Source organism: Arachis ipaensis, chromosome B5, assembly GCF_059453495.1.
Source record: "Arachis ipaensis isolate K30076 ecotype BB chromosome B5, ASM5945349v1, whole genome shotgun sequence".
Lineage (NCBI taxonomy): Eukaryota > Viridiplantae > Streptophyta > Magnoliopsida > Fabales > Fabaceae > Arachis > Arachis ipaensis.
In genome coordinates this window covers 139,909,140-139,922,186 of record NC_142440.1, presented here as the reverse complement: position 1 = coordinate 139,922,186, position 13,047 = coordinate 139,909,140, and the positions used below count along the sequence as shown (strand labels likewise).

The window sequence follows — 13,047 nt, the reverse complement described above, 5'->3', positions numbered from 1 at the left end:
CGTTAGTTCTTTAAGACATGATATGTGTATATGGAAGGTGAAGCGGTAGGTGTGTAACGTTATGAGGAGTTGTGGTAGCTTTGTTTCTTGTGTAACGTTATAAGGTGGGTAGAATGTAAGACCCAGAACTTTTGAAAAAGGGCTATCATGAGCTAATTTCAAATTCAGTATTACTGTAGGTTTAATTTCAGAAATTTTCTTATTAAAGAAAATTAAAGCAAGTTTTGATTGACCGAATTTGAAATAAATTAAGATTATTATCCAATTTTACAATTATTGAATTATTTTCTATATTCAAATTATAAAGTTGATAGTTGTGAAATAATAAGGATTTTATATGACTTGGACTAAATAATTGATATTTTAAAATATTGATACTGCTGTTTTGCGAAGATAAATGATTTAATTATATTATTTCTAATTATTTGATTTGGACATTTTATTGAAAATAATTTGTAAAATTGATGAGAAAATAGTATTTTCTATATACAATTAGTGTTGAATTTAATTTGGGTGTCAATTATTATATTATTCCCAATTTTATTTGAACTTACCAAATTACCCCTAACCCTAATTTTCAAAATAATGAAACCCTAACCGAGTGACCCGTTACCCGACCCGGTTCCCTTCCCCACACTCAGCAGCAGCAGTAGACCTTTATCTCTTTCTCCAATTCGATGCGCACCAACAGTAGAAGGAACCAAGAGAAACGGACCAAAGGGAGAGACGGAACAGAGCTGCGACCAGGGGGAATGGGTGAGCCGCGCTGCTGCCCGGGCCACCGCTGGTCCACCTTGGAGCCACCGTCGAGCTCGCAAGTGTGGGGCAAACACAGCGCCCCGACTTCATTAGAGTTCCGCCGTCAAACCCTGCTTGCCGCCGCCGTGCGAATCGCGATCAGGAGAGGGAGAAGGTGCGAGCTATGGCCGGAGGGGAGAAGGCGCCGTGTCTAGAAGCTACGCCACCGTCACCATTGCCAAGCCTCAGTGTCTTCGTTGAGCTGCTCTGCCTCACCGTGGCTGAGCTCCACCACTCCCTGTTCCTCGGCTGGTGGAGTTGCTGCTACTGCCATCAAGAGAGACGCACAAGGAGGAGCCCGACGTGCGTGAAGAAGAAGGCTGAGATGGTTCCCGTCACTGCCACCTACCTCCGCCACTGCCGAACTGCTGTTCTGCGGTGCTTAGCTAAAGCTTCAGCACTATTGCCGTAGATCTGTAGTTGCCGGAAGACGCCGCTGCTGTTGCTGTTGGAGGAAGAGGAATCCTTGCCGCTGTTCTGGTCACCGGGAGCAGTCCCGAGGCCACCGGAACCGCCGCCGGGAATGCCGCTAATAGGCTCAGTCACTTCTTCTTAGTGGCGGTAAGGGTCTTGTGATTAGCTTTGGTCCTTTTTGAATTCCGAGAATACTATAGCCTCTGCATGTTGGTTTCAGTTGTCGTGATCAGAATTCCTCGCCGCTGCCGCTTGAGGTGGCAGCCAGGCTGTCGCCGAACCGGCTCAGAGACCGCCACTGTTTTGGTTCAGCCATTCTTTCTTAGTTTCAGTAAGTATTTCTATTTCGAAAGCCCTGCGTTAGTGTTCTATTTCGTGTAATAAAGTGTTTACAATGTTGATGGTTCTAAGAGTTAGGATCCGAGTTTACTTGTGGCGTTGAAGCTGTTTCTGCTCTTGAGAGAGAGCGAGTGGAGCCGAGGTTTTGGTTGTCGGTGATTTCGGGTTGAGAGAGAAGGTCTCTGTGACGCGTTCGGGTTATGGTTTTGCGTTTTGAGATAGGGGCTTTTTTTGAAAACTATATTTTATATATTGAAATTATTACATATGGATACTGATGTGAGGCAATGCATATTGGTGATTGTATCAGTCTTATGTATTATTTGGTTGTCTTGAATGATAATGAAGGTTTGTTTGACTGGATTGTTGTGCGGCTTTGTGAAACGAAATGTTTTTGAAGTTGATTCTTTTTAAAGATTTGAGATCGAGTCTAATCCATTGGGAATTGATTTGAGTTGAGTTGATTTTCTTGAAAATGTGAAAAATAGAATACACTTTTGGGTTCAGCCTGGTTTGCTTTAATTGATTCGGTTTTGATATAAGAATTGTTGCTGAACGATTTCCTTAAAGATTGGAAATGAGTTAATCGGTTGATAATGATTTGATTTTTGAAACGGGTTCCTTGAAATATGAAAATAAGTTGAATGTTGGATTCAGTTGTTTTTGGACTGATTTTGGGTTTTGAACCGTTGATAAAGATTGTGGATTGGTTTGAATGGGACCCGAAAAGGGTGGCAGAGTCCAAGTTTTAGGGGAGGTGTTGCCGAAATTTCGGTAGAATCTGGGACTTTACTGAAACATTATTCGAAAACTTATGAGTTAAAGACTTCTACTATTTTATCTGAATTATTAAGAAAGGGATGACTTATGCTTCCGAAATGAATTATTAAAAAAGAAATTGTGATTTAGTCTTGTTTCTTAAGAAACGTATTATATTTCCCTTGTGAACAAGTTATTGAGATGAAATTTATGCTTTAAGGCTGTTTTAAATGTGAAAATGGTTTATACCTTTGAATTTGACTTGAGGGTTTCAATTAGAGAAGTTTCAGTGACTTTGAAAGAACCTAAAAGTCTATTGACAAGCTTCACTCTAAAATATTTTGGGAAAAGTTTTAAGTACTCTTTGAGTTCTGAATTTTTGAGCAGTTTGAAACGCTTTAGAATTTCTCATGGGGGTGGAAGCTGGTTTTTGTTTAAGTAAAGGAAACGACTTTGAAAGAAATAATTGATTATATGACTCGGTTTGGCTTAGATCCTATTTTATTACTCAAATTAGGAAGCCAAGGTTTTAATGATTTTAAGTGAATTTGAGAAAATGAGTTATGTTATTCTCCCCTAAAGACTTGAGACTCTGCCGAGAAACTTTTGTAATAGAATCCCATTGTTGGATGGATGATTTTGAATATTTCAAAATAAATCCTTAACTTGCCATGGTTATGGAAGTTTTGGAAAGAGGATGCCGAGAGTGGCATTGTTTTTAAAAGGGGAACTTACTTTGAGTAAAAGTGGCTTATAAGCCTGAGATGATTTGAGAAATGAGATCTTTAAAGCCAAGGATGAAAAGAGCTGAAATTTGATTTCAGAGTAAATTGAGAAAAAGTGATTTATGGCTTTGAATAATGATTTTATGAATTTGATGATATTGGATGGTCGAAGTGCTGTTTTGTTATGAGCCGGAATGGCTGTGTATGATTATGAATTTTGGCTGGTTCTGGATTGAACCATGAGCCGGATGGCTGACTGTGAGTCATGAATTCAAGCCGAATGGATAAAATGAATGTTGATTTATGGCTGAGAATAAATGCATATATGCTGTGATATTGATATTGTGATTTTGCACTTCCACCTATCTGAGATACGAGTTTTCTTGGGTGAAAGCAGTGGCTAGCCACCACGTGCTCCAGGTTGAGACTTGATACTCTACTGATCCTATGTCGTAAGTGTGGCCGGACACTGTGAAAGTCCCAGATGAGCTCGCCCCCGTGAATATACACCAGTGAGGTGTTGGATATGGATTATGATTATGATCACGATGATGGTCGAGAATAACTCGAGTTGGGGATGCACGACAGAGGGACAGTCCAATGGTTAGCTACCAGGACTTGTCGGGTTGGCTATATAACCGACAGATGATATCATCAACCACTAGGACAGGCATGCATCATATGCATCTATGTGACATTGTTTGGGTGTGCGTATTATACTTGGTTTGCCTTTGTGACTACTTGTGATTAACTGCTAATTGTTCTACTTGCAATAACTGTTTATTTGTGGTTGAACCTTCCTATTTGTGTTTGCGACTGAGACTCTATTGGACTGTGGTGACTGGTTGTTGGTTGTATTGTTTAGGCCTAAGGCCGTGGTTGAAACGAGATGGACCGATGGTTGGTTTCGGTTTTGTGTTTCTGGTTTAGAAAAGTATGAAAGGCTAATTTAGTTTAGCCTAGATAAACCCTTTTGAAAGGCTTTTGAGTTTTTAAGAATTGAACGGTTCCTCTTTCAGAATAGATTTCAGACTTCACTTTTATTGTAAACCGTTATTTTTGAAAAGAGGTATAAGACGGTTATTAATCACTGGTATGGCTTACTTTCATGTATCCTATTACGGTAATTCCCAAAAACCCTCTACTGAGAACCCTTTCGAGAATGATATTCTCACCCCCCTACAATTTTTCCCTTTCAGGATATGGACGCAGGAGTCACGAAGAGTTTATTTAATTATTGTTGAGATGATCTATATTGCTTTAGTTGTTATTTATTGTTCCCTCGCCTCTATCTTTATACATGCTGTAAGAGGGATAGGAATTGTATTGGTTAATGCTTATAATATGTATGTATATACTCTTTGCGAGTTTTGTAAGTTGTATTGTATGTATGGATGTAAGTTACCTAATAAAAGTACCTTGGAGCGATGTTGCAGTTTAAACTTTTAAACAGGCTCATATTTTAGTATAAAATAGTATAAAAGTCGTCGTAATGTCCGAGCTATCAGAGTAGCGCAGCCGAAAGCGTGAGCTTTAATAGTTAGGGTGTTACAAACGGCACAGCTTCCAAGCCCAAATGTATTGCTTTTGGCATTTGGAAAAAGTGTGTCCTTGAATTTCAAAGTGTGTCCTTTATTCCAAAGCGTGTCCTTAGCTTCCTCCTTTGTTCTTTTGATTTTTGTTTCATTTCCTACACTTATAAAAGCATAAAACAACTCCAAAGAACATTGATCAAAGTACCAAAAGTTTCAATTAAAGTAAGGAAAATCTCTAACTTGAATTTATAGAAAGAAATACTAAGTGCATGTTTGGGCGCCATTATTTTGTTAAAAAAAGATCTTTTTTTAATGAAAAAAGATCTTTTTTTATTTTTTAATGTGTTTGGCAAATTTCTAGTAGTAATAGTAAAAGCACTAGTAAAATCAAAAAAAGATCTTTTTTGAGAAGCTGTAATTTACATCTTTTTTTAAAAGATCTTTTTTCCTTAAAAAAAAGATGTTTTTCGTGTAATAAATGAACAAAAAAGTACTTTTATATTGTTATACCCAAACATAATTGATAGATAAAAAGACCTTTTTACATGAGATATCCAAACATAAAATTACTTTTACTTCTCTATAAGATCTTTTAAAAAAAGATAACTCGAAAAAAGATCTTTTCTCAAAAGCTCACCCAAACAAGCCCTAAGAATATAGATTAAAAGTATGAAATTCCTAACAAAAACACTAAGTTACTACCACTATTTAAAGAAATAACAACTAGAAACTACTAAAGATGCATGCATCATGATAATCAGAGTACCCTTTATATTGTTGCTAATCCGATTTTTTATGAACAGATCAAATATTTGGAGGTTGATTGTTATATGGTCCGACAATAAAAAATTCAAGTTAGAGTGATAAAACTTCTCTACATTTCTTCTTCTGGACAGCTAGCTGACATCTTCACCGAATCTTTGTCTCCTCAACCCTTTCATCTTAATCTCACAAGCTCTTCTTGATATTTTTCATCCTCCAACTTACAGGGACGTATTAAACCACTCTTTCATATTAGCCTATAATAACAACAAAGAAGTCTCACACGAATTTATAAATTCAGCCCAATGAAATACATAAATTTAATCATCATTTTAGCTTTTATTGTTTTATTTGCTATTGTCGTATCCTTATTTGTTTTTTATCTTTCATAGACAATAATAAATATATATTTAACTTTATTTTTATAATTTTTTAATAAAAAACACAAAACACAATATTTTTTATTTTTATTTTTTTTTATTCTTTCAGTGTTTTATTACAAAATACCAAAAGATTAACAAACTTACTCATATTATCTATATATATATATATATATATATATATATATATATATATATATATAGTATGTTCCCTCACAAATTCAATGTACGTTTCTGAATTTGTTCATCAGATTCATGGGATAATAGTGGCATAAGCTAGTGAATACTATTTTATCCCAAATTACTAAATTTCAAAACTGAATTGGGGGAGGATCAAACAAATAACCTTGCTTAATCCCATGATTGCTCCATCAAGTCAACATGGGAGCTTTATTTTGATTATTAATTATTATATATAGTATTTATTAGAAGCTTTAGATAAATTATATTTACATATTTATTTAATTTTATTGTTTTAGAAACTTTTATATATATAATAAAATAGAGATATCAAACTGATTTAGTTATTTTCTAAAATACCCTTTGTATATCATTTATAAATAAAAAAGTTATTTGGCATTTAAATTCAAGATTTTTTAAAATAATTATAAATATCTAATTTATACAAAATAAATCAATAGACATATTGCTTTTTTTTTTTTTTTTGTTTATGGTATTATATATTTCAACAGGCCAAAAGACTAGTTTATCACAGCCGAACTCCATTTAAAAGTCTTTCTCTGGCAATGGCGGAGTTACGTTAATGGAAATTAAATGGGACAACTAAATTAATAATTAAAGAGTGCTATAAGGTTAGTTAGTTTTGTGATTTATAGTTATTATTAGTCATCATTAATATTTTAATAATGTGAAATTACATCTAATTATGTGAAATTATTCACTTTTTTTATGTTAGTCAAATTTTAATAAAAATACTGATTTCTTAGACTTTCTCTTAATCTTAATAATTTGTACATATTAATGCATATATAAATTAGAATTTAAACTTCTGACACTTGTTTAAGTAGATAAATAAACTAATCACATTACCAATCCAAGTTGATTAATATGAGTAAGTGAACTAATCAATATCTATTTATACTAATTATATATGAATATTTAATTATGACTAAGTCTACCTATTCATACTCTTATTCCACTTTGAGCAGAGCTTTCTTGATGGACAAACCCATTGAAAATAAGAGTTCCTTACTCGGTAATCAAAAGTCAACGCTTCTTCTATATGCTTTGTAACATTATTACAAGGAAATCCCCTAGAAAAATCTCAAGAAATTACACACCATATTCACGTACAATCATAAGCTAAGGTACCCTCTACAAATATATATCCACTAAAATGTTACACCACATTCATCATTAATTATCAATCATTGTTATTAGCTATCACAAATCACCATCATCAACATGTGTTTGAGATCATTCAGGTGCAGTTTTTGCTGCATCTTCGTCACACTCTACACCCTATTCCTGTGCTTCATTCTATCTATATTCCTATTTTGGATAATCATATCTCCATCAATTGTCAAATTCCAAGTAACCAATGCTTCCCTCACTCAATTCAATCTCACCAACAACAACACCACATTGAACTACAAATTCAAAGTCAACATCACAGCAAGAAACCCTAACAACAACGTGGTGGTGTACTATAGGAGGATCACCGCATACGCGTGGTACAAAGACAGGAATTTCGCTGCCGTCAACTTGGCGCCATTTGATCAAGGTCACAAGAACACGACCCTCCTTCAAGAAGCCGTGTTCGAAGGACAAAACTCGATTCGACTCGGCTCAAAGCAAATCGCTGAGTACAACATGGAGAGGAGTGTGGGCATTTTCAATGACTTGGCCGTCGATTTGGATGTTAGAATAAGGGCTAAGTTTGGGAGGTTCAAGAGCAGCCGATTCAATCCACCGGTTGTTCAGTGTCGCCGGCTCAGGGTTCCTTTGATTTCGAATGGTAAACCGCCGGCAGCAACTTTTAGTGTTACAAGGTGCAGAAGTAGTAATTTCTTTCAAGATCGTGATGCCGAAGCCGGATAACCCCCTTAGAAATATAAATATAAGTCTTGAGTATTTGAATTTGCAATTATATATATATAGCATAAACAAATATAAGTATATACTTATAATACCAACAGAAATTCTTTTCTTACATGTATTACTTTGATTTTCTCATCGACTTGTATTCTATTTCATTTTATTACATGAAATTTGTTGTCGAGTTCTTCTAATTTGTCTGTTCCACTATTACTGCTATATAGAAAATGAAATTTACCCTTTTTTTACATGTCTTTTGTATATATTTTTTGTTTTATAATTTAAAAGACAAATTTTTTTTTCGCTTCTTATTTTTAATATAAAAAATAAGAAGTATCTAAGAATGTAAATATATTCATTGTACTATATTTGCGATGGTAACATATATGTAATTATACTTTCATTAGTTAGACATTATTATTAGGATCATAAAAGAAATAAATTCTTTCAAATTTTTTTAAATTACGGTATTGTTTAAAACACAATAACTAAAGTTATTTTATTTAATTTAATATCTATAAGTTTAAACATATAATATATATAATTATATACTTATTATATCTAATATTATATAATTATTCTAGAATAATTATTGAATATTAAATAAAATAATTTTAAATTATTTGAACTATTTTTATCATCTTTCAAATATAATTATTAAATTAATATTGTAAAGTGTATTTTTTATCATATATTTTTAAAATGGGACAAAACAATATAAAAAATATTGTCATAAAAAAATATACTCAACATCATTTGAGAAAATTAAGAAATTCTATTCTCTTAAAAGCCATAACTGATAACACAGCCAAAAATATAGACTAAAGTAAACTATTCCAATATTTTCTTCTGCTCTCAGTCATGGTGTTCCTTATATGGTCTCAATGAATCATTTTCAAAACTTAGATGAAAGTTTGATGTTGACAATTAACGCTGGGGAATGTCAAATAAATATAATATAAGGGTTTATTAGCTAACATGTTAAGAAACAGCAGGTTAATTTAATTATTAAATGATGACATTGCTCCCTCATAGTTTAATTCTCAAATGGGGTTGGAGTTGGCGTAGCGGGATGCGAGCCGGTAAAGCAATGAAAGAAGCAGAAAATTGAAAGAGAGATTGAGGGACGCTGAAAAAGAGAAGAGGACAGGAGATGCTAAAAGAGTTTGAAATTTAAAGGAGAGTAGTTAAAAATTTATTTATAGTTTGTGATGGTTCGAATTTCGAAATATAATACTATTCCAAGAATATGTCATTTTACAACTTAATAATCCGAAATATGTAAGTGATTTTTATTTACCTAATGAGACAGATCAGAGGTAAAGGCATAGAGTCATCAAGGAAGGAATAGGTGGCAGTGATGTTCTTGATGGATAACAAAAGTAGAAAAATATAAGAATAGGATTGGAAATATAAAAAGAAAAAATTGATAAAATTGTAAAAAAAAACAAATAGTATTTTATGCCTAAAATTTATGTCCCAACTTGAATAAAAGACATTGAAAACATATATTGTGTTTTTGTTATCACCGTATAAAATTCATGTTTCTACATACGAACACCATGTGTACAACTCTTTTCATATCTCCTATATACATAGACACCAATCAAATACTAGAAGATAATATTTTAAACAAAAGAAAAAATCTAAATATAATGACAACCAACTTAACGACAAAATAAATTAATCCAATATCAATTAACTAGAAATTAATTTATGGATGGATTAAAAAATGGTGATATGCTGGTATGTTGGTGCATAACGTGTTATGCACAAATGTGAAGCTACCATGATCAGACCTACAAAACGCGAGCTACGTTTTGTGAGAAACAAAAAACAAAATAATTATCCAATGGAAAAACGCAGGCTGCATACGTTTGTCACGGAGAGAGAACCAAATCACAAAACATGTTCTTTGTCCCCTGCATGTATTAGTGTCAATATGCTTGGCTCTATAGGGCTTTAGTCCTACTTTATAGGGCCAAAAGAACAAAAGGCCCTATACTCAATAAGGCCAAATTTTCAAAAAATTTTGCAGGGCCAAAAGCTCTCATGGACCAAATATTATAGGGCTAGTCCATGGATAATCCTCTTTTTTTTGTTGCTTTTTCAATCTCTATTTCAACAATCTCTATCATATTTAAACAATCAAAACTCCATTAACCAGGTCCACAAAATAAACTCTATTTACAAAGTCAAAAAATAAAATAATATTCCAAATCAAATTTTCTAAGTACTCAAACTTTTACTAAATTAGTTTATTCTTGAAAAACTAAAATGATATTCCAAATCAAGTTTTCCAAACAATCAAAATTTTTACTAAACCGGTTTATTCTAATTTTCTATTATATTGACAAAGATGGCCTAAAATATCGGGTACAAAATGCTACTCTAAACTGAACTATATCACCTAAACGATGAAACATACTTAACTAAATCAAGACTTCGATAGCCTCAATGGTTATTTTGAAAAATCAGACTTCAATTCAGAGCCAAGGGTCACCGTTGAGACTTGAGATATATCAAAAGACAACCATGATATAATATAAATAAATAAACTATATACATACATAGCCACATCCTATTACAAGTTTACAACATAATAATAATCCAACTCTGAAGAAAAGGAACGAAGATAGAAACAATAAGTTTAGTAAGCATGCTCTTGGTACTAGGCATGATAGGTGATGACTTTTCAATGGATTACCTAGAAGGTCAGAACACTGCATGAACAAGTGTTGGGGTTGAGCCATTAAAGTGAAACATGCAGCTAGTAGGAGTTGCTCAAAGATTCTTAAGATACCCAGAAGAAGAAGCTAAAAAGAGAGAAACTCAAAAGCTAACAAGTTGGATGAAGAAGACGACGTTAGCGTAAGAAAATTGATGGAATACATGTGGAAATGGCACTGATTCACCAAAATGAATGCTTTTTTTCTTTGCAAAATGAAAACAAGAAGCAATAGAAGAGTAGAAAACTGAAATTGCAGATAAGAAAGAAAGAGAAGGAGAGAAGAAGAAGAAGAAAAAATTTACAGAACGACGAGAACGAGCTACAGAGCAATGATGTTCAATCTGAGAAGCGAGAAGCGAGTTCTGCTCTGCACGGCGGCATCGAGAGGAGAAGAGTAGAAGACAGAGACATGTTTGGGGTTTTTAGAGCTTTTAGGGCCAGCCCTATTTCAATTTTTTTTTTTGGGGCTTCATTAGGGCTAAGGCCTTGTAAGATGTATTTTTGTAATTTTAGAGCTGTGGACTAAAATTAAATTGAAGGGTTTAGGGCCAGCCCTAGGGTCTTGGGTTATATTGACACCGTTACCTGCATGTAGACATGTTTAGCAGGTTGACCACCTTGGAGAGCACCAAACGTAGGTTGCGATTGGCAGGTAAAAGAGACAAATCGCAGGTTGCAATTGTTAGCCACACTTGCTGTATGGATGACACGTGTGCATAAAAAATGGCTGAAGCAGTCTTTATAAACAAAACGCAGACTGGGCTGGGAGTGGAAAAAAACGTTTTCACTTCGTTGAGGGTGGTTTAGAGACTTACAGTGCAGTAGGTTTTGGTGAGGGAGAAAGAAAAAGAAAACGGTGAAGGGTTAGGGTTTGAGAGAGGGAGAATAGAAAAAGGAAAAGTATAGGGAAACAACATAAATCATCCAATTTTTTAAACAACTCTATTTAATAATTACTTTTAAATTTTTTAAATTTAAAATTAAAATAATTAAAACCTAATTAAAAAAACCCTAATTACAAACTGTAGAAACATTTCCTTTCTCTTTTACTCTTGTAGCCGCACAGAAACCTTTCTCCTTCTATCCCTCTCCCACTCCCACTCCCACCCCACAGCCGCATCGTACATACTCTTCTCCGTTGTCATCGTCACCGAACCACCCAGTGCAAATCCCTCTCTGTCCTCCTCAGCCACACCAACCTCTTCTCTCTCCGCAAACCAGACCTTCGCACCAGTTTCTACTTTGTCGCCGCCACAACCCCAGGGCCACCGAACCCTAGCTCCGGCCCCTCTCTCTGTGCCACCCTGTCTCACTCTCCAACATTGAACCAGTAGAACAGCCGAAGCTCCCTGATCTCAGCCAAGCTTCGACGCAACAGAGGACAGCCCCTGTTCCTCCTTCTTCGAGTGAGCTTGAAGACGCACTCTGGCTGTTTCCACCACCGCTGCAACCTCCACCTTTTTCCAAATTTCTTACTCTGTTATTTTGTATAGGTTTTGAACAAACTCAATCTTTTAATTCTTTTATTTCAGTTTAATTTGGTTTAGTTTTTATTAGAATTTCAGTTTTAATTTTCAATAGATTTCATTATTAGTTCAGCTTGGTTTTTTACTTTCTTTTAGTGAAAATAGGGTTTTTGATAGGATTAGCTTAGGTTATTAGGTTTTCAAAAGTGTTTGGATTGAATTTTATTGCTGGAAAAATTACTGTTGAATTCGTTTGAGCTGAAAGCGTTGAAATTGTTGATTTGCTATAACTGTTGCTGGAATTATTTGAAAATAGTTAATTGTATTCATGATTTGCTGTTTTGTGCTGAATTAATGGAGAATTTGCTGTTGAGATTGTGTGAAAATTGTTTGATTGTGTGGAGATTCACTGTTTTACTGTCCATTTTTACGAATATGTTGCTGAAGCTATTGGGTTAATTGTGTTGAGAAATTGCTGACGATTTTGTTGAGAAATTGAAAATATTCTAAGTTTACTGACTGTTTTGTTGAAAAATTGCTGCTGAAAGTGTTTGGAACTATTCTGAGTTTGCTGATTGAATTGATGGAATATGCTGCTGAATTCATTTGAACTGGTTTAATTGACTTTCTATTGAATTAATAGAGGAATTGTTGTTGGCATAGTTTGAATATTGTTGGGTTGTGTAGAGATTTGCTATTTTGCTGGAGTTGTTAAGATTATTTGATCCTGTTAATCCACTATGTTATAGCCGATTTTGCGGAAATATGATTGCTGAATTAATTGGATTATGCTTGAGTATTGCTGTTAATCCACTAGTGATACTCCATCATGCTTTTAGGTTTCTTGGATTTGAATTTCATTTGGTTTGGATTGACTAATTTGTTTGTTGAATTTTGTTTAGGTTCAATTACAATTTCATTTTTGCTGATTCATAGTTGTTGTATATCATTGCTGAAAAGTAATGGGAAGGATGTTGCAGTGAAGATTCTGAAAAGGGACGATGTACAAAGAAAAAATTTCAAATGACTATCAAGCTAGTGAAGAGTCAGATAGATCCATCAGCATAAAAAATATTTAGT

At 34.1% G+C, this 13,047-nt stretch overlaps 1 protein-coding gene and 1 long non-coding RNA gene across 2 annotated transcripts; both read left to right on the top strand.

The window, feature by feature from the left end:
• Positions 1–689: 689 nt before the first annotated feature.
• LOC107642078 (uncharacterized) lies at positions 690–4,485 on the top strand. Its single transcript, XR_001620602.3, has 3 exons — positions 690–1,359; positions 1,433–1,543; positions 4,235–4,485. It is a non-coding gene; the product is annotated as an uncharacterized LOC107642078 (long non-coding RNA).
• A 2,491-nt stretch (positions 4,486–6,976) lies between these two features.
• LOC107642077 (NDR1/HIN1-like protein 10) lies at positions 6,977–7,861 on the top strand. The gene has a single exon (XM_016345397.3). The coding sequence runs from the start codon at positions 7,138–7,140 to the stop codon at positions 7,771–7,773; it is 636 nt and encodes a 211-aa protein (XP_016200883.1). The 5' UTR covers positions 6,977–7,137; the 3' UTR covers positions 7,774–7,861.
• The last annotated feature ends 5,186 nt before the right edge of the window (positions 7,862–13,047 follow it).

Coding starts and splice junctions, on each gene's coding strand:
- LOC107642077 (XM_016345397.3), top strand. CDS start 7,138: ATGTGTTTGAGATCATTCAGGTGCAGTTTTTGCTGCATCTTCGTCACA.